Below are 21976 nucleotides of genomic sequence, written 5' to 3'. Positions count from 1 at the left end.
ATGTAGGTGATTCTACTGCATGGACAGGGTTAAGAACCATTCTATTACAGCAACTGAAATCGTAACGGAAGCTCTACGATATTCCCACAGAAAGCAGTAGTATAGATAAATAACTCAGTCATAGGAACCTGGTGAAGCCCACCTGAGCAATGGCATTAATGACATCCTTATGAAGAAAAAGCGTCATGCTCAAGAATGGATTAACACACCTGCCAATGCAGGAGAGGTGGGTTCAATTTCTAATCCAGGAAGACCCCCACATGCCTTGAAGCAACTAAGCCAGTGCACCAAAACCACTGAGACTGCAGGTCGACAACTAAAGCCCCCGCGCCCCAGAGCCCCTGCTCCCCAACAAGAGGAGCCACTGCAACGCACAGCCCAAGAACTGCAGCTGGAGAGCAGCCCCCACTCGCTGCAGCTAGAGAAATGCCCCTAAAAGACAAATAAATGAAAAATTAAAATGTTTTTAAGAAAAGAATGGACTATCATGCTTAAAATGACTAATCAAGAATTTAACAAAGAAAAGGTGGCGATTATAACCATAATTTGCACTAACATTCTGTGATACTGTGATTTATAAATTAGAAATGGGGCTTCCCTGGTGGCTCAGCTGGTAAAGAATCCACATGCCAGTGCAGGAGATGCAAGAGACCAAAGTTTGATCCCTGGGTCAGGAAGATCCCCTGGAGAAGGCAACGGCAACCGGCTCTGCAGCAGACTGGGGGACTATAATAACAGGCCATGGGGTTGCAAAGCATTGGAGATGACTGAGCACACGCACGCGCTCACACACACACACACACATTTAAAAATATATGTTTGGTTTTTGCCCGTTTCTAGCACAGAACTCTTAAAGCCCTTGGAATTGCCAAAGTGAAGAAAGCCATCACAGTGTCTTTTGTCAGATTAATGAGGTGACTTTTGGAAGCACCTAAGAATGGGGACTGGCTTCCAGGAAACCAACCCTGTAATTAGAAGGTTGGAACCTTCAGTCCCACGCCCTGACCTCAGGGAGTAGAGGAGCTGGAAGGTGGGTCAACTAACAGATGTCCTGTGATGTAATCAATCCTGCCTGTGTAATGCCCTGGAGGAGGGCATGGCAACCCACTCCAGTATTCTTGCCTGGAGAATCCCCATGGACAGAGGAGCCCGGCAGGCTACAGTCCACGGGATCGCAAGGAGTCAGACATGACTGAAGCAACTTAGCACACCTGCACGCCTGAGTAATAAATCTACATAAAACCCTTAGAAGGACAGGCCTCTGAGAGCTTCCTGGGTGATGAATACGTAGAGATTTGGGGAGAGTGGGGCAAAAATCCAAGAGAAACTTCTTATTGATTTAACCACCACCATAAAAGAAATTCACATACTCACAATCTGCTAGAGCTGAGAGAGCTTAGCACATCTAACAGATGCTCAAACTGAGGCAAGTTTCTGCAAATATTAAGTATGCAAACTCATCATACCAACAAAACAGATTTAACAGTTTAAATCTCTTGAAATTAAAAATCGCATTTCCATAGTAAAAGGTGAAGTTGAAATGTGCAAAAGGAAACTGGAAATACTGCAACTGCTTCATTATATAATCTGCTTTGCTGAAAATTATCAATAAATACAACTGGAAAAATGACTTGTTAACGGGATAGTAATAATAAATATTTCTTACAAACTGAGAGGCTATGAGACACTGAGACTGGCAGAAAGGAGGGCAAATCGGAGACAAGAGACTTGCTTTCTCCTCTCCCAGGGCCAGTGGAGTGGCGCTCACCTGGAAGTCGTCCTTGACAGCCTGGAGGTCGTACACGAAGAACCTCTGACAGTGCGGCAGGACGAGGGCCAGCAGGAGGGACAGGGCGCTGGGGACCAGTAGGAGACACTTGGACACAGGTGCCTTGTCTGGGGGGAAAACAACATGGCTTTCAGAACGCCTGTCCCTAAGATTCTAAAGACCATACGAGTGAAGAGCAAGAGAATTCACTTCTTTTGAATTAGGATAAAGACAAAGTTCACATGCTCTGGAATTTAATTCTTGTGTACATACATTTTCAAAACATCGCCCTGCAGAGGTAAGTGATCAAAGGGCGCTGGGAAACTGCTGACGGGGGCTTTGTTGTCATCTGGTTTTTATATGAAACCAAACCAAGTTTACTTTCATAGACTACCTTTCAGAAAAGCAGCCACTGAAGTGTAAAGAAACAGACAAGCAGGCTTTCCATCAAACTGACCAGTCAGCTCTTGAGCATGACTGGGATTCACGTACACAAACACTTATTTTAAGAAATTTAAGCTGCTCAGTTGTGTCCGATTCTGCAATCCCATGGACTGCAGCCCACACGGCTCCTCTATCCATGGGATTCTCCAGGCAACAATACTGGAGTGGGTTGCCATTCCCTTCTCCAGGGGATCTTCCTGACCTAGGAATCGAACCCAGGTCTCCTGCATTGTAGGCGGATTCTTTACCATCTGAGCCACCAGGGAAATTTAAGAAACGGTTAAAAGTGCTAACACGGCTGACTGCAGTGGCCTGCTGAGATTTTCCACAACGGGCACCCCCAGAGCCTTGTCTGAATCTCACACAGCCTTCAAATGACAGCTCGGTTTCCACTTCCTTCCAGTCAGTCTCTCCCATTTTAGGGGGGGGCTTTTCCCCAACCCCGCACCCCTGTCTCCAGATACTACTTTACCAGTCAGGGTCTGGAACTTTGCCTTCCTGACTACATTAAAGATTCCCAAGGAAGAATCTTCAATATGATTCTCTTCTTTATGCTTCTGAATGATGGCTATAAAGCCTAGCACAGCTCCTTGAGGGAATGAAATATACAGATCATCAACACTCAGGACCACAGGAAAGCATCACCAAAAGGGACACTCTCAGATCATGCGAAGCGCACTTCAACGGTATTCATAATAAATTCCCTGGGAAAGAATCCACTGGTCACAGCTGGTGGTGTGGTTACCGCACTTGTTTACGTATGTAAAAATAGCTCAACTATTTCCTCTCTGGTAAGGTCTTACCAACAGCTAAACTCAAACCACGGGTAAAGTCGCTGCATACTGCCTCCACCACTAAGATGCAATCAAGGCTCCAGGGAATCGAAAAGCTAACAGAGCTCCCCACCCTCTAGAAAACGGAGGCCCCCCCCCCCCCGCCCAGGAGCTCAAATGTACAGGGAAGCACTACAGCTGTGAGCCTGAGCAGTTCTATCGAGCGCTATTTCACCCGCAGTTCTCCTCACCTGTGAAATGAAGAGAAGAGAAGCTCCCTCAGAAATCCTATTAAAGAATGAAGGCAGGGAAAACTGCCCCAACCACCGCAATCACCATCCCAGGTGATGACTGCGGCAAGCTCCTCCCTTACCATTCAGACAGAACTGAGGATCGCGCATGGGCAATGAAGGTGCACCTTGAAGGTTTCCTTCTTGACCCTGGACTTCATCTATGCTTGTGAAATGGGCCCCCTCGTTTATTCCTGCCTCTTCCTTGCAGCCTGTAGGAACCACTGTAGGTTCATCGTCTCAGATCTCAAACAGACACCTCCACTGAGCAGCAACGCTACTGCTTTTCTCCAGTAACCTTCCTGCTCCACATTCCCAGTGGCTTACATGTCACCATATGAATAAATGGACAGTGTGCTCTGGTGTCCTCACTCATATTTCTACAATGAACAAGCTCCTGCTGCTGGGGACCACGCATCACCCCGAGGCCCTGAGATACAGTAGCAGATGATGGACAAAGCTCTTCCCCTGTGGTGCTTACAGTCTAGACAGCGGAGAAAAGAAAATACACAAAGTGAGCTAAACACATGTCATGACAGATAGAAATAAATACTACAGGAAAATTAAGCAGGGTAAAGAGCGAGGCTGTGTGACCTACCGTGGACTTCCTGCTCTCTTTCCAGGTAAGAGACAGGACTGCTGCCCACCCACACCTGCCCCTGACTGAAGTGGGACATGGCGATGTGACCTGCTTTGGCCAACTCAACATGATGTGGCCAACTCAACATGACGTCACTCCCAGGCAAACACCGGACAGCCAGTGACTGTCCTTAACCTGTGCCAGTGCTCAAGATGGAGGCTCGGCTATGAGTCAGATCCCAGCATGGAAGACAGAGTGGGACAGGTCCTCCTGGGTGACTCACAGAGAGGGAGGCCAACAGTGAGAAACAAAGCTTGTCGCTGCAGACCTCTGACGTTTTAAAGCAGTTGGCTGCTGCAGCCTAACTAACTAGCCTGCCCTGGTGTAGGGGGAAACAGTGCTGGTGGGGAGGGAACAGGGAGCTTAGAAGGCCCTTCTAAGGTGAGGTATGAGCAGACGCCTGGGGATGTGGGCCCGGCAGGTGCCTGGAGAGCAGTGTTTCTGGCAGACGGAAGAGCAAGTCCAAGGGCTGTGAGACAGAAACACACTCCACACGATGAAGTAAGGCTGCCAGGATGGCCAAGGGGAGAATGCGCGCAGAGCAGACAGGCAGGATATAAGGTCAGAGAAGTTGAGGAGCAAACAGTGGAGAGCCCTTAGAGGCCACAAGGACTCTACCCTTTCCTCAGAGAGTGGCAGGATGCTCTGGGGGAGGCAAAGGAGATGATAACACGATCAGACGTGTTTTCACAAGATCGCTTTGGCTGCTATACCCCATAGGAAGGCAAACGGACAAGAAGCGAGACCAGGAAGGAGGCCACCATGATAATCCAGACAGGAGATGATCACAGCCTGGACCAGGGTGATTTGGATTGGGGTGGTGAAAGTGGTCAGTACTGGCGTTTGTTTTGAAGATGAGAGTGGTCAGAACTGAAGTATGTTTTGAAGGTGAGAGTGGTCAGAACTGGAGTACGTTTTGAAGGTACAGCAAGCAGGATTTGCTGGTTAATGGGGTGTAAAGCATGGGCAAATGGAGAAATCAAAGATGCGGCCAAAGTTTTTGTTGTGAGCGGTAGGAGAAACGTTGCCAGTTCCTAGGCTGGGAAATTCTGTCACCTTCGCCCTTACCTTGCCTACAAGATCTACAGCCATCTTGCAGAGTGCTCTCTAAGCCCACTTCCACCCCCACCTACCAAGGCTCTAGCCTCTCACCAGTGCCACTCAAAGTCACCAGTCCACAAGTTGTTACCAGTCCACAGTGAGAACAGAGTGTTAACCAACACACTACGTCCTTCAGGTAGGAAGTCCTGCTATGAAAAAAATATCTGTACTGAACACACACTCTGCTCAAATTTATCTGCGGCCAGCCCATGTGATTCTGTCTCTCCTTTGTTCTAGTTTATTTTTTCATAGCACTTATCAACAAGTGACTTATTAAATAGTGATTCATCAAGTGTATGATTCAAACTGACTGTAAGATACACCATTATTTTAGGTGTTACTAAAAAAGAAACACTGTCAAATGTAATTCTAAGATGGCACCAATTGTAAAATACAACCCAAGGCTAGAAACACTAAAATGTGAGAAAAATTACAATTTGGAATCAAGAAATACATTTCTTTGGGTACTGCCCATCTCCCATCCTCAGTCCCCACTAGAATATAAGCTTCTCTTTTTTTAAAATTATTTATTTTAATTGGGGGCTAATTACAACATTGTAGTGGTTTTTGCCATACACTGACTATATCAGCCATGGGTGTACATGTGTTCCCCACCCTGAACCCCCCTCCCACCTCGAATATAAGCTTCCTGAAGGCAGAAGTTTTGTCTATATGTTCACTGCTGCAGTATCCCTCAGTATCCCTGCCTATAGCAGGATCAGGTCCATAAAGGCAGTCAACACATGTTCGTGTGTTGAAGGGTGACTAATGTCTAAGAGACGCTCACTAAATGCCAGTGAAAGCAACCTAACATCCATGATGGGTAAGTAGATAAATAAAATGCAGTATATCCATATAATCGAATAGAATCAATTATATTCAGTCTTTAAAAGGAAGGAAATCCTCACATGCTACAACATGGATAAACTTTTTGGACATTATGCTGAAAGAAATAAGTCACATACAAAATGATAAGCACACACAAAATGATAAGTATGATTCCATTTATATGAGCTATCTAAGTAGTCAAATTCAGAGACAGGAAGCAGAATGGTGGTTTCAAGGGGCTGGGGGGAGGGAAGAATAGGGAGCTGTTTAATGGGTATAGAGTTTCAGTTTTGCAAAGATGAAAAGACTTCTAGAGATAAATGCACAATGTGAATGTACTTAATGCCACAGAACCATACACCAAAAAATGGTTAAGATGGCAAATTTTATGTTATGTATGTTTTACCACAATTAAAAATAAAGACTGAAAATAAATAAGTTATTTACTGACTTAATAACTGATCCTATTTTTTCAACCATTTTCATTCTGTCTAGGACTAAACCACTAAAAATACAGATCTGAGTACTTAAATCAGAGAACCGTTAAGTTCTCCTCTTAAGGTGAGCAAAAATGAGGTCCCAAAAAAACCAATGAGGAAAGCTACAAGATAATATACAATTGTCCAAGAAGTCCTACATCACAGGGAAAGTATACAGTATTACTGTATACAGCAAGATTTACTCAAGACCTATACATTTCACCATATGAAGTTTACTTTAAGGAAAAAAAAAGAACTTGAAACAATGATTAAATTCTAGTTAACAACATGTACACGTAAGTGTTTAGAAATAAGTGACTACAACTTATTTTGAAATCATCAAAAAAATAAGACAAACTGATGAAACAGAAAACAGGTATTTAATAGAACAAATGTGCAAAATGTTACCTGGAGAATCTATGTGGTAGGTATATGTGTTTATTACAACCATTCTTCAACTCTTCAGCATGTTTGAAATTTTTCATAATAAAACATGGAGAGGGGTACACAGTGAATCACAGAATTTGAGAGCTGAGAAAACACTTCAAAATACATGAACCAAAAACTTATAGAAACAGATAAATCCACAATTATAGTAGGAATCTTCAGCACTCCTGTCTCAGCAATCAGTGACACAAGTAGACAGAAAATCAGTGTCATGGACTGAAATGTCCACTGCCCTCCTCCAGATTCATGTGTTGAAGCTCTCACCACCAATTCCACTGCATTAAGAGAAAGGGTCTTTAAAGAGGTAATTTAAGGTTAAATGAAATTAAAAGACGCTTACTCCTTGGAAGGAAAGTTATGACCAACCTAGATAGCATATTCAAAAGCACAGACATTACTTTGCCAACAAAGGTCCGTCTAGTCAAGGCTACGGTTTTCCCAGTGGTCATGTATGGATGTGAGAGTTGGACTGTGAAGAAAGCTGAGTGCTGAAAAATTGATGCTTTTGAACTGTGGTGTTGGAGAAGACTCTTGAGAGTCCCTTGGACTGCAAGGAGATCCAACCAGTCCATTCTAAAGGAGATCAGCCCTGGGTGTTCTTTGGAAGGACTGATGCTAAAGCTGAAACTCCAATACTTTGGCCACCTCATGCGAAGAGTTGACTCACTGGAAAAGACTCTGATGCTGGGAGGGATTGGGGGCAGGAGGAAAAGGGGACGACAGAAGATGAGATGGCTGGATGGCATCACCGACTCAATGAACCTAAGTCTGAGTGAACTCCGGGAGCTGGTGATGGACAGGGAGGCCTGGCGTGCTCCAATTCATGGGGTCGCAAAGAGTCGGACACGACTGAGCGACTGCACTGAACTGAACTGAAGAGAAAGGGTCTTTAAGGAGGTAATTTAAGGTTAAATGAGGTCATTAAGGTGGGGTCCTAATCCAATCTGTCCTTCTAAGAGAAGGAAGCACCAGGGCTGCACACATACAGAGGAAAGACCATGTGAACACACAGGGAGAAGACAGCCATCACAAGTCAAGGAGAAAGGCCTCACCAACCCTTTCATCTTGGACTTCCAGCCTCCTGTCCTGAGAGCAAATAAACTTCAGTTGTTTAAGACACCCACACTGCAATACGCTATTATATCAATCAGTAAGAATATAGAAGACTTGAAAAACAGTATCAATCAATGTGACCTGACTGACATTTATAGAACACCCACCCAACAATAGAAAATTACACATTTTTTTTTCAAATGCATATGGAACATTCCACAAGACAGACCAACCATATTCTGGGCCATAAAACACACTTCAATAAATTTAAAGAAATTAAAATCATACAAAGTATATTCCCTGACTACCACAAAATTAAAACTAGAAATCAACAACAGAAAGATGGATGGAAAATCTCCCAAATACAGTTGACCCTTGAACAACACAGATCTGAACTTCAAGGGTTCACCTATGTGATCCCCCCCCCCCCAATAAATACATAATATGGCACTACATGATCCATTGTTGGTTGAATCCACAGATGCAGAACCATGGATATGAAGGGCTGACTATAGACTTAAACCTGGATTTTCAACTTCACAGGGGTCAGTGTTCCAAACCCTCATGTTGTTCAAGGGTCAACTGGACTTGAAAATTAAACAACATACTTCTAAATAATATCTGGGTCAAAGAGGGAGTCACAAGGTAAAACAGAATATATGTTAATAGAATAAAAAAACCAAGCAAAATCTGTGGGTGGCAAAGTAAGGAAATTTACAACATTAAATGGTTATACAGGAAAAGAAAAGGTCTCAAATAATGACAAAGCCTACAAGCTTTAATAAACCTAGAAAAAGACAAGCAAACTAAACCCTCACCAGGCATATGAAAAGAATTATAAGCAGAAATCAATGAAATAGAAAACCAAAATATAATACAGAAAAAAAAATCAATGAAACTAAAAGCTCTTTGAGAAGATCAATAAAATGGATACACCTCTAGCAGGATTGATTGGGGGGAAAAAAAAAGAGAAATAAAGGAGGGGGGCATCACTACAGATGCCACAGACATTAAGAGCCTAATAAGCGGTTTATAGCATTGCAAACGGAGAAGGCGATGGCGCCCCACTCCAGTACTCTTGCCTGGAAAATCCCATGGGCGGAGGAGCCTGGTAGGCTGCAGTCCATGGAGTTGCTAAGAGTAGGACACGACTGAGCAACTTCACTTTCCCTTTTCACTTTCATGCACTGGAGAAGGAAATGGCAACCCATTCCAGTGTTCTTGCCTAGAGAATCCCAGGGACGGGGAGCCTGGTGGGCTGCCGTCTATGGGGTTGCACAGCGTCGGACATGATTGAAGCAACTTAGCAGCAGCAGCAGCATTGCAAAATGCACTTAATGCACTGGAGCATACACTTAAAAATGGTTAGAATGGTTAAATCTTATGTATGTACTTTTATCATAAACAATTTGTAAAGAATAATATGGGAATATCAGAAACAACATTTTGCCCACAAATTTGACAACTTAAGATAAAACAGGCAAATTCCTTGAGAGATACAATCTATCAAAGCTCACTCAAAAAGAAATGAATAACTTGAATAGACCTATAGAAATGAAGAAACAATTCACAGCTAAATGTCTTCCAACAGAGAAAACACCAGGCCTGACAGTTTCACTGATGAATGGTACCAATCACTTAAAGGAAAAAGAAAACTAACCCTACACAAACTCATCCACCATGCAGAAAAGGAGAGAACCCTTCTGAATTCATTTCATGAAGCCAATGCTATACTCATACCAAAAAAAGACCAAGACACTCAAAGAAAATAACAGACCAATTATCTCTTAGAAGCACAGATGCAAAATTCTCAACAAAATACTAGCAAATTGAATCCAGCTATACACAAAAAAGATAATAGTCACAACCAAGTGAAGTTAAACCAGGAATGCAAAGCAAACCAATGTAATTCACAACAATAAAGAAAAATGTGCTGTGCAACTCTATTCGCGTGTACAATTCACTGTACAATTATCTGCGTATTCTACGATGCCAATTTTTGTCCACTCACGAGGCAAAACTGGACACTCACTGTTGGGCAGTTAATGACAGGCTATTCCTGTGCTCTGATCTTACTACCAATACTATCCAGCATTTATGGATTATTCAGCAGTACACAGTCCCATCCACAGCACCTTACGTGAATGACCTTGTTCCTGAAGGTCCTATACCTCAGGGCCTTTACACCCGTTACTGCCTCTACTCAAAACGTTCTCCCCATGTCCAGCCTGTTCTCATCACTCCAGTCCTCATCTCAAACAGCACCTCAGAGTGGCTTTCCCGCATGGCTCTGTATTTCAGTTCAGTCAGTCAGTCAGTTCAGTCGCTCAGTCGTGTCTGACTCTGCAACCTCCTGGACTGCAGCACGCAAGGCCTCCCTGTCCATCACCAACTCCTGAGTTTACTTGAACTCATGCCCATCGAGTTGGTGACGCTATCTAACCATCTCATCCTCTGTCGTCACCTTCTCCTCCTGCCCTAAATCTTTCCCAGCATGAGGGTCTTTTCCAATGAGTCAGTTCTTCACATCAGGTGGCCAAAGCATTGGAGTTTCAGCTTCAGCATCAGTCTTTCCAATGAATATTCAGGACTGATTTACTTTAGGATGGATTGGTTGCATCTCCTTGCAGTCCAAGAGACCCTCAAGAGTCTTCTCCAACACCACAGTTCAAAAGCATCAATTCTTTGGCACTCAGCTTTCTTTATAGCCCAACTCTCATATCTGCACATGACCACTGGAAAAACCATACCCTTGACTAGACGGACCTTTGCTGGCAAGGTAATGTCTCTGCTTTTGAATATGCTGTCTAGGTTGGTCATAACTTTTATTTCAAGGAGCAAACGTCTTTTAATTTCATGGCTGTAGTCACCATCTGCACTGATTTTGGAGCCCCCCAAAAATAAAGTCTGTCAGTGTTTCCATTGTTTCCCCATCTATTTGCCATGAAGTGATGGGACCAGATGCCATGATCTCAGTTTTCTGAATGTTGAGTTTCAAGCCAGCTTTTTCACTCTCCTCTTTCACTTTCATCAGGAGGCTCTTTAGTTCTTCTTTGCTTTCTGCCATAAGGGTGGTGTCATCTGCATATCTGAGGTTATTGATATTTCTCCCGGCAATCTTGACTCCAGCTTGTGCTTCCTCCAGCCCAGCGTTTATCATAATGTACTCTGCATAGAAATTAAATAAGCAGGGTGACAATATACAGCCTTGACGTACTCCTTTCCCTATCTGGAACCAGTCTGTTGTTCCATGTCCAGTTGTAACTCTTACTTCCTGACTTTATTAAATACTAAACGGATCAAAGGTTTTAAAAATATATATAAGATCTCTGATTAAAAAATAAAAAATCTACATCTAGGAACTTAGCCCAAAGTAATTATCATGGATATACAAAAAGATTTTTGCTATAAACACACTCATCACAGCATTGTTTGTAACCGTGAAAAAACTAGGAACATAACTATCCAATAGGAAAATAAACTGTCCTATCCATAAAATGGAATGATATTCAATTTTAAGAACTAGGTTATAGAAAAATATTTCATGCTTTGGAGACATGTTCCAAGTAGTAAGTGCAAAATATTTCTAGTAGCATTATTATATAACACTTTTTAAAAAACAGTTCATACATGGGTTTTTTTTTTAAGCATCTGTCAAAGTATTAACAGTGGTAATCTCTGAGTGATCTGTTCATGGGAGGTTTTAATTTTTTATGAAAATATTTTAAGAATTAGAAAAAATAATTTTGGTTTAGCTAGTTATTAATTCAGTAACAAGTGTCATTAAATCCTTACGCAGCAAGACAAGGCAAATCGCTAGCAATCTGCTGGCCCCTCTGTGAGTGGAACCAGGAAGTGGTTCATCCATGGAGAACCCAAGCAGGGATCAAATGGAAAGTTAAAAACAAGTCACTTCTTTGCAGTGGGTCCTTCCACTTTTGAAAACAGGGATGTTACAAACTTTGAGAATGACAGTCAATACATTAATTTAAAAATAAAAATGCAAAGCATCTATGGGAAAGACAACATAAAACACCAAAGTTTAGGGTGTCTCCTTTTGGGTCCCTCAACTCTTTGGCATGACTGAGGCACACAGCCATCTCTCCTTGGCAATGAGTAGCATCAGGCTACGGTGACTGTGTACTGCCCTAAAATAATTATTACAGTACATGTGGAGTGCTTTATGCCAAGCACTGTGCTAAAAAAAGCACTCAGTGAATGCTTACAGTACCTGAGGCAATAGTTACTTATCTGAATGTCTTAGGTAAAAAATAGGATAAAAAAGGTTAAATAACTTCCCCAAGGTCACAGCTAGTTAGTAGAAGGGCTTAGATCTGAACTTGTTCTGCCTGACCCCAAAGCAAAGGTTTTCTAATATATAACAAGAAAATCTGATATCTTTGTATCCTAGTCCATGGTCCAAAAGGATTTTCACTATTACTATTTTGAATACTTCACCTGTACCTTTTTGGTTCCTCAGAAAGTTAAACATAGAATTACCATGGTGTCCTGGTGTTAGTCACTCAGTCATGCCCAACTCTGTGACCTCATGGACTGTAGGTCACCTTGCTTCTCTGTCCATGGGGTTCTCCAAGCAAGAATACTAGAGTGGGTAGCCATATGACCCAACAATTCATCTCCTAGTTATATACTCAAGAGGACTGATAACAGATATTCAAACAAAAACCTGAATATTCATCACAGCATACCCTGAGAGCCAAAAGAGTAGAAAGAACCCAAACGTTTATCAACAGATGAATAAACAGAATGAAGTACACCCATGAAACAGGCCATCACTCAGTCATAAAAGGACACACGCTACTGACAGAGGCTATAATATAGAAGAATCTTGAAAAATTACGCTGAGTGAAAGCAGCCAGAAACAAAAAGCAACACACGATGATTCCATACACATGAAGTGCCCAGAATTCAAAAATGCAGACAGAAAGCAGACCAAAGTGGATTATGGGGGGTGGGGGGCGCGTGGAATGCAAGGGTCTGCTTAGTGGGAGCTGTGCTTCTTTAGAGGGCGATAGAAATGGTCCAAAATTAGAGACTGACCACTGCACAACAGTGTAAATGGGCCAGAAGCAAACAGCGGTACACCTTTAAATGGTTAAAATGGTGAGTTTTGTTATGTGAATCCTACCTGAATAAAAATATGCATCTTTTAGGTACTGAAGACACTAACCACAGGTCTTGCAAAGCATAGCCATGTGGGCTGTTACAGAGCATCGTAGCTGACGAGTGCTGCAGGGGGTGGGGATGAGGGGAACGAAAAGGCAGCAACCCTGCCTGTTCCCACAAGTCACCATGTCACAGCACATTCGCCAAAAGCCCCGGTGTGGTTCGCACCCCTGGGAGGAGCGGCCGCCATATCCTACCAGTTTGGTTTTTCTATTTCTGAATACTTAACTATTTGGTAAACTTCTCAGGGGTCCCCCAAGAATGGGGTGACTTGGTGCTTTATGAAGTCACTTAAGCTTTTTCATCGAAAAGGGGTTAAGCTAACGTGTGGAAGTCCATGAAAAGGCAGAAACCTGTGCCTCTGGGAGGGATGCCTTCAGCATCCACCTTGCTTTACTGTTCAGGACTATGAGTCTCCTGGAAGGAAACCTGATGAAAACATACCCTCAGTGATCAAGTGGAGGACAGCGAGTGCCTTCTGGTGACTGTCCCCACAAAGACGTCCATAAAACTGTTCTATCAGGGTGGGGTGGGGCGCGGGAGACATAAACCAAACACATATCTGCAAGGCAGAGAAACCTAAGTCTGATTTTCAAGTTTGATGATCCAAGAAATCTCTTCCACTCCTGTCTGGTGGGAAAGTCTATGATTCAAGTCAATGTATGGCAAAAACCACTACAATATTGTAAAGTAATTAGCCTCCAAATAAAATAAATTAATTAAAAAAAATAGAGAACCAAGCAGAAAGTCTTTTAAGTCTGGACTTGTACACACAGCCTTTTAGCACCTAATCCATTTGTGTACAGAGACGCTACTAAACATCTTAAACCACTGGTGCCGAGACTGGCAGGTCAGTAGGAACACAAAACACCCACTTAAACTCTAAAAACACTAAAATGAATTCTAAGTAGATTCAAGAATTGGATAAAAGCAATGAAACCAAAAAGACAGCTCCAGACAAAATTCCAGTTCAAGATGACAGACTCCGATACCTGTCCACGTTTCCTCCCTTCCTAAGTCATACTGAAATAAGAGGGCCCTCAGAACACCAGAGAAACATCTCCTTTCAAAGTCGTCCAGGGAACAATCACTAAAGACCAAGACCTGGGAAGGAGCAATGTGCAAACAGAATTATCCGTCAGAATAATCTAGAGTATTCCTCAAACTTCAAACATTTCCATTTTGGCACCACAAGTTTTGCCATATCCCAGTGCTACCTACTCTAGTATTTAACACTTCAACTCACCTTACTATGATTTAGTTAAATAAATGTATTTTAAAAGAAACTGTACATCACTGTAATAATTACAAAATGAGTGCCACAATGTCATCAGTAGCTGATGACTATAAAGTGAACACACTTTATGAGATTCTAACACTGCTGCTGACAGAAAGATGGCGGCCTGCCTCTTGTTCTCCAGGTCACAGCAGGTGACTGGCTGCTAACAGCAACGCACGTCAAACTAGCACCTGACTGAGACTCTCCCTCTGTTACAATCAAGAGGAGAAAGAACTGACAAGGGAATTATTATCTCACATTTGTCTCAATGGCCCTTGGTGTGGAGCCCACATCCTGTGTAAAACCATCCCCATATAAACGGCACACATGCCTGCCTTGCCGTGACAGGTGGGTGGCCCTTCCACAAAACCCCACCCCCAGGCACACTCAGATTTTCTCACCCACAGCCATTCATCTGGCATTTTTCTCCCTGGCAGGAGAAAAGGCTTGGCCCCCAAAATAAAATTCAAGAATTGCCCTCTGAAGAAAGTGGCGATGTACTTGGGAGGACGCTGAGGTGTCTAAGGGCTGAGAAGGACTCGAAAAGAGCGCGGGTATCTTCAGATTCCCCCAGGAGGTGCCAGCCTGGGGAACACAGATCAGTGGGAGGGGGTGGGTGGTAAGAGGAAGGGCAGCCTTACTCAGAGTGAGAGTTACACAGGGCTGAGCCCCCCAGCCAGCCCACAGGCCAGCAGTTGGGGATTTCCTCCTGCTCCCCACCTCTGCAGCCTAGTCACAAGCTCTGCACACCTGAACAGGGCCTGCAGGCAGCCCTGCAGTGGAGGTATGGGCCTCCTGGGGACCAAGACCAACCCACAAACAAAGAGGAAACCCACACCAGCTACTTAGGAATCCAGTCTCTCACTATGCACAAGAATGGCCAAGTGAGCATCTGGAAAGTTCACCCTGTGTTCTCTGCACCAAAACGTTTGCTGCAGGAGGGAGGCCAGGGGGAGATCACAGAAGACTTCCAAGAAGAAAATGATGCAAGGCTCAAGAAGCTGCAGTAGCTGAGGGTGAAATTAAGTAGTGAAGAAATATCAAAAGAAATTAAGAGACTCCCTGAAGTAGCACAGGTTTTATGACCCAGGGCTCTATTTTCTCCTACGACTCCAGTCACAAACCTTGGTTCAACACTGACTGCGTGTAGGTGTGTGTACTCAGTCATGTCCGACTCTTTGCTACTCCATGGACTGCTAGGCTCCTCTGTCCATGAGGCAAGAATAATGGAGTGGGTTGCCATTTCCTCCTCCAGGGGATAATGAATATACAATAATAACAATGTAAACATAGCTATCGTTATGATTTTCTGTGTGTATGTGTCTCAGAGAAAGAATGCACAGGTTAAGAACTTGCATAGAAAAGTCTCTAAAAGAATGAACATTCAACTATCGGTAATAGTCATTTAGCTGGAGTAAAATGTGACTATTCCTTTCTACATTACATTACTTGTGTAATTTGTGAATTTTTTGACAGCAAGTATTTTTCAGTTTTGTCATTAAGGCAAGACAAAAACAACACTAAATGTCAGCTTTGAACATCATTAACAATGTTATTAATGATGGGGTAAATTTATTTAAGGCTAAATGAAAAAATCAGAACATGAAACTGTATATAGATCCAATTTTGCTTTTAAATATGTTTACGTACATACATATGGAATAATTTACAGAACACCAAGATATGGGTTTGGGTGGACTTGGGGAGCTGGTGATGGACAGTGAGGCCTGGCGTGCTGCGGTTCATGGGGTCGCAAAGAGTCAACACAACTGAGCAACTGAACTGAAGATGTAAACACAGATGAACTCTCAGTGGCACAGTGAAATGGAATTCTATGTTCTTCCTTTTGTTTCCCAAATTTTCTACAATGAAGACCATGCCCACTAAGTCTTAGAAACAAAAAGTTAATCAATTTAACAAAGAGTTAAATTTCCTTGTCGCAGGGTCCATAAGCCTGGAAGTACTAACTGGCATCATCAATCTTTAAAAAACAACTAATACTGTGCTCTTTCCACAGTACCATGCTACATTCAAGGGACTAAGGTGACATAAGCATTGGAAAATGTCTGAGAACAGTGGCAATGTAACATACAAATCTCATGAAAAATGTCTGGGAAAGGGAATCATGACTTACATAAGCAGTACAGGGGGTCCCAAAGAGTTGGACATGACTGAGCAACTGAACAACAATAAAAATAACAATCATTTTCATTTATTATTTAAATGAGTTAAAATGTAAGCAATGTACAGCGTGTGACGATAGGTAACAATACTGTATTGTATACTTGAAACTGGCTAGTAGATCTTGAATGTTTGACACACACAAAAAAGATGACTGTGAGGTGATGGGTATGTTAATTACCTTGACCACAGTAATTAGTTCACCATGTATACATATGACAAAACATCACATACAATAGAAACATATAAAATTTTTGTCAACTATATCTCAATAAAGCTAGAAAAAATGAACTGAACAATATAATTTTGTTTAAAAATTTTAATTAAAAAAAAATTTTAAGCAGCCCCACACACTACCAGTGTGTTCCACAAAGCACACATCAAAAATGTTGGAGTCAACTATTATTTACGATATTCTTTATCAGGTTGTACTTATTAAAATTCCATAGAAATACATTTTTAAAGTAGCTTGATTTAAAGTACGTTCTGACTTAAACTGATACTGCCATAGGCTGAGAATGGAAAAAGGTGGAAATGGCAGATAATGGGCTAAGTCACTTTAGTCGTGTCTGACTCTTTGCAACCCTATGGATTGTGGCCCACCAGGCTCCTCTGTCCATGCGATTCTCCAGGCAGAATACTGGACAGAGTTGCCATGCCCTCCTTCAGGGGATCTTCCCGACCCAGAGATTGAATTCACGTCTCCTGCATTGCAGGCAGATTCTTTACTGCTGAGCCACTGGGAAGCCCAAGGTAGATAATATGCTTAGTTGCTCAGTCGTGTCCGACTCTTTGCAACCCAGGGACTGTAGCCCGCCAGGCTTCTCTGTCCATGAGAATTCTCCAGGCAAGAATACTGTAGTGGGCTGCCATTCCCTAATTAGGATTTTTTTTTTTTTTTTGGTAGGAGCTAATTAAAGAAAGTAGGGAAAACTACTAAACCATTCAGGTATGACCTAAATCAAATTCCTTATGATTATACAGTGGAAGTAAGAAATAGATTTAAGGGACTAGATCTGATAGAATGCCTGATGAACTATGGACGGAGGTTCATGACATTGTACAGGAGACAGGGATCAAGACCATCCCCATGGAAAAGAAATGCAAAAAAGCAAAATGGCTGTCTGAGGAGACCTTACAGATAGCTGTGAAAAGAAGAGACGTGAAAAGCAAAGGAGAAAAGGAAAGATATAAGCACTTGAATGGAGAGTTCCAAAGAATAGCAAGGAGAGATAAGAAAGCCTCCCTCAGAGATCAATGCAAAGAAATAGAGGAAAACAACAGAATGGGAAAGACTAGAGATCTCTTCAAGAAAATTAGAGATACCAAGGGAACATTTCATGCAAAGATGGGCTCCATAAAGGACAGAAGTGGTATGGACCTAACAGAAGCAGAAGATATTAAGAAGAGGTGGCAAGAACACACAGGAGAACTGTACAAAAAAGATGTTTATGACCCAGATAATCACGATGGTGTGATCAGTCACCTAGAGCCAGACACCCTGGAATGAGAAGTCAAGTGGGCCTTAGAAAGCATCACTACGAACAAAGCTAGTGGAGGTGATGGAATTCCAGTTGAGCTATTTCAAGTCCTGAAAGATGATGCTGTGAAAGTGCTGCACTCAATATGCCAGCACATTTGGAAAACTCAGCAGTGGCCACAGGACTGGAAAAGGTCAGTTTTCATTCCAATCCCAAAGAAAGGCAATGCAAAAGAATACTCAAACTACCACACAATTGCACTCATCTCACACGCTAGTAAAGTAATGCTCAAAATTGTCCAAGCCAGGCTTCAGCAATACATGAACCGTGAACTTCCTGATGTTCAAGCTGGTTTTAGAAAAGGCAGAGGAACCAGAGATCAAATTGCCAACAACCACGGGATCATCGAAAAAGCAAGAGAGTTCCAGAAAAACATCTATTTCTGCTTTATTGACTATGCCAAAGCCTTTGACTGTGTGGATCACAATAAACCGTGGAAAATTCTGAAAGAGATGGGAATACCAGACCACCTGACCTGCCTCTTGAGAAACCTGTATGCAGGTTAGGAAGCAACAGTTAGAACTGGACATGGAACAACAGCCTGGTTCCAAATAGGAAAAGGAATACGTCAAGGCTGTATATTGATTGTCACCCTGCTTATTTAACTTCTATGCAGAGTACATCATGAGAAACGCTAGGCTGGTAGAAGTGCAAACTGGAATCAAGATTGCCGGGAGAAATATCAATAACCTCAGATATGCAGATGACACCACCCTTATGGCAGAAAGTGAAGAGGAACTCAAAAGCCTCTTGATGAAAGTGAAAGAGGAAAGTGAAAAAGTTGGCTTAAAGCTCAACATTCAGAAAACTAAGATCATGGCACCTGGTCCCATCACTTCATGGCAAATAGATGGGGAAACAGTGGAAACTGTCAGACTTTATTTTTCTGGGTTCCAAAATCACTGCAGATGGTGACTGCAGCCATTAAAAGACGCTTACTCCTTGGAAGGAAAGTTATGACCAACCTAGACAGCATATTCAAAAGCAGAGACATTACTTTGCCAACAAAGGTCTGTCGTCAAGGCTCTGGTTTTTCCAGTGGTCATGTATGGATGTGAGAGTTGGACTGTGAAGAAAGCTGACCGCCGAAGAATTGATGCTTTTGAATTGTGGTGTTGGCAAAGACTTGAGAGTCCCTTGGTGTGCAAGGAGGTCCAACCAGTTCATCCTAAAGGAGATCAATCCTAGGTGTTCATGGGAAGGAATGATGCTAAAGCTGAAACTCCAGTACTTTGGCCACCTCATGTGAAGAGCTGACTCATTGGAAAAGACCCTGATGCTGGGAGGGATTGGGGGCAGGAGGAGAAGGGGACGACAGAGGATGAGATGGCTGGATGGCATCATCGACTCGATGGACATGAATTTGAGTGAACTCTGGGAGTTGGTGATGGACAGGGAGGCCTGGCGTGCTGCGATTCATGGGGTGGAAAGAGTCAGACACGACTGAGTGACTGAACTGACTGAATATACTATGGCTGTTTTTATTTGCATAGTGTTCTTTTTACTTTCTCTTTATTAGTCAAGTTATTAATCAAGAAAGAGAAGGGAAAAAGAACACTATGCAAATAAAAATAACCATAGTATATTATATTAGTTCCTACAAGAAAAAAAAAATCCTAATTAGGACATAAAACATCTCTAGCGAAAACAGAACAAGATTTTGGTTCTGCTTAGGAAGAAAGAGGGAGACTCATGGACTGAAAGCCAACAAAAGGAACGTGGTGGACCCGAGAGAAAGGAGCTGCAGCAGACACAAGGGGAGGAATGAAAAGCAACGTGCCAGGACTCAGAGTGCGTTTTCAGTGACCGGGAAATAAGCCCCACTGCTGAGCAGAGCTGCTGTATTCATCACGAGCCTATGAACAGGGTCAAGCGGTCAAGAGAGAGAAATGTAAAGAAACTTGAGTCTGAGCAGTAGTAGCGTGCATTAGTTGACAACACACAACAGGGAGCCAGACTGCATTCCAAGTCTAGCCCTGCTCCTCACCAGCTACGATCCTGGACAAGTTACTTAAATACCTGCACCTCACCTTCCTCATCTGCAAACCGCGAGGAATAACTCAGAATAGTACCTCACGGGGTTGTTCTGAACTAACCAGCTGTTCAGATGGAGCCTAGTACTGTCATGTAAGTGTTACACAGTAAAATTTACACTGTGATACAAGTAAAACGGGTAATTACGCATACTTTATTAGCTGTTGATTGAAAAATTACAGAGATACACAGAACTCTCATTTAAATGATGATTCTTTTTCCCAGGTGTTTTTCCTAAGGCTTAGAAGTTATATTCCCATTGCTCCTAGTCAGAGACTAAATTCACATCAATTTAGTCTCTAATGTGGCATGACACAGTGGAAAAAACCACTGGCTTTGGAGGCAGGCAAACCTGAGCTCAGTCTTAGCTCTTCCACATAATTTGGACAAATTACACTCTGAGCCTCAACATACTCATTTGCAGAAAAAAAGAGTAACAATACCTAGAGCTACTGTGAAAATTAAACGTGGTAACTTAAGTAAACCAATATTTTCTCCCTTAAAATTGCTGGTAAAGTTGTAGGTACCATCCTGTGGGGCTAGAATTTGGCAGTATCAAAAGTTAAAATACTCTTTATTTAGTCTTCTTTTACTCCTAGGAATATTTGAAAATTAAGATGCTCTCAGCATTACTATAATGGAAAAAAAAAAACAACGGAGGGAAGCACAAACCTAACTGCAAGAATAGTATACTAAGAAAATGCTTATGACAAAGGAAAAAACAGCAGAATATACACACAGTCATTATGACTGCATTTTAAGTGTGTTGCATGAAATAAAAGCAAGTTAGAAAATAGTATTCAAGTGTGATAAACTTAATTATTAATTTGGATATTCATTTTTGCAATGGAAAAAGTATAAACACCAAGATGTTAATAAATGATGTTTTTATTTCTTCCCACTACTTTTCCATATTTCAGAATTTTCTTTGGTGACCATGTATTCATTTTACAATAACAAAATCAGTTAATTTAAAACAAGAACATAAATGTATAGAGGGGAAAAGATTAAGAAAATTAACTGAAATGCTAACTGTGGTTTTTCTCTATCTTGCAAGCTTTCTATAATGTGGTTAATCTTACTTTAGATTGAAAAGAAAAACATTGTTTTTAAAAGCACCCTTGCTCAGGTTTGCCCTTTCCTACTTAATATGTCTTTCCTTCTCAATCAAAATTCTTGAATAAAGAGTACTGTATTTCTCAAGCATTTCAAAAAATCAGTTTAGTTCAGTTGCTCAGTCGTGTCTGACTCTTTGCGACCCCATGAATCGCAGCTCGCCAGGCCTCCCTGTCCATCACCAACTCTAGGAGTTCACTCAAACTCACGTCCATCAAGTTGGTGATGCCATCCACCCATCTCATCCTCTGTCGTCCCCTTCTCCTCCTGCCTCCAATCCCTCCCAGCATCAGAGTCTTTTCCAATGAGTTAACTCTTCGCATGAGGTGGCCAAAGTATTGGAGTTTCAGCTTTAGCATCATTCCTTCCAAAGAATACCCAGTACTGATCTCCTTTTGAATGGACTGGTTGGATCTCCTTGTTTCAAAAAATACACTCCCTCAAAACTGAAGAAATCTGGGAAGCAGCTTATCCCCAAGAATCAGGCATTAAAAGCAACTGGTTCAGGGGTTTGGGCAAACCAGGCCTGTTCAGTTAATCCCTTACTGCAACAAGGAATGAAATCTGAACACAAATACACAAAGTCACCTCTAAAGAGGCCAGCCAAGTAATCCTTGGCCCTCAAAACAGAAACCTAACTAAAACAAGATGGCAAAATTGCAGGTTTCACTGAGGTACTGAAATATTAATACAAGAGTCGCTGAATACCAAAGGGAGATTCCACAACCAAAATGCAGAGTTTACAAAGAAAGAGCACCAAGAGAGTCCTCTCAGTCAGATCATGAGTATAAAGAGCAGAAGGGTGAGAGCTCTCT

General features: G+C 42.3%; 1 protein-coding gene across 1 annotated transcript in view; it reads right to left on the bottom strand.

Annotated features, from left to right (window-relative positions):
* The window catches only part of UBAC2 (UBA domain containing 2), a 170574-nt gene that overhangs the window by 138936 nt on the left and 9662 nt on the right, over positions 1–21976 (bottom strand). The window contains exon 2 of the mRNA XM_061435278.1: positions 1769–1896. Coding sequence (XP_061291262.1) covers positions 1769–1896 — 128 coding nt within the window. The remainder of the gene's footprint in view (positions 1–1768; positions 1897–21976) is intronic.

This window comes from Bos javanicus, chromosome 12 (assembly GCF_032452875.1).
Source record: "Bos javanicus breed banteng chromosome 12, ARS-OSU_banteng_1.0, whole genome shotgun sequence".
Classification (NCBI taxonomy): Eukaryota; Metazoa; Chordata; class Mammalia; order Artiodactyla; family Bovidae; genus Bos; species Bos javanicus.
This window is presented reverse-complemented; position numbering and strand designations above follow the sequence as displayed.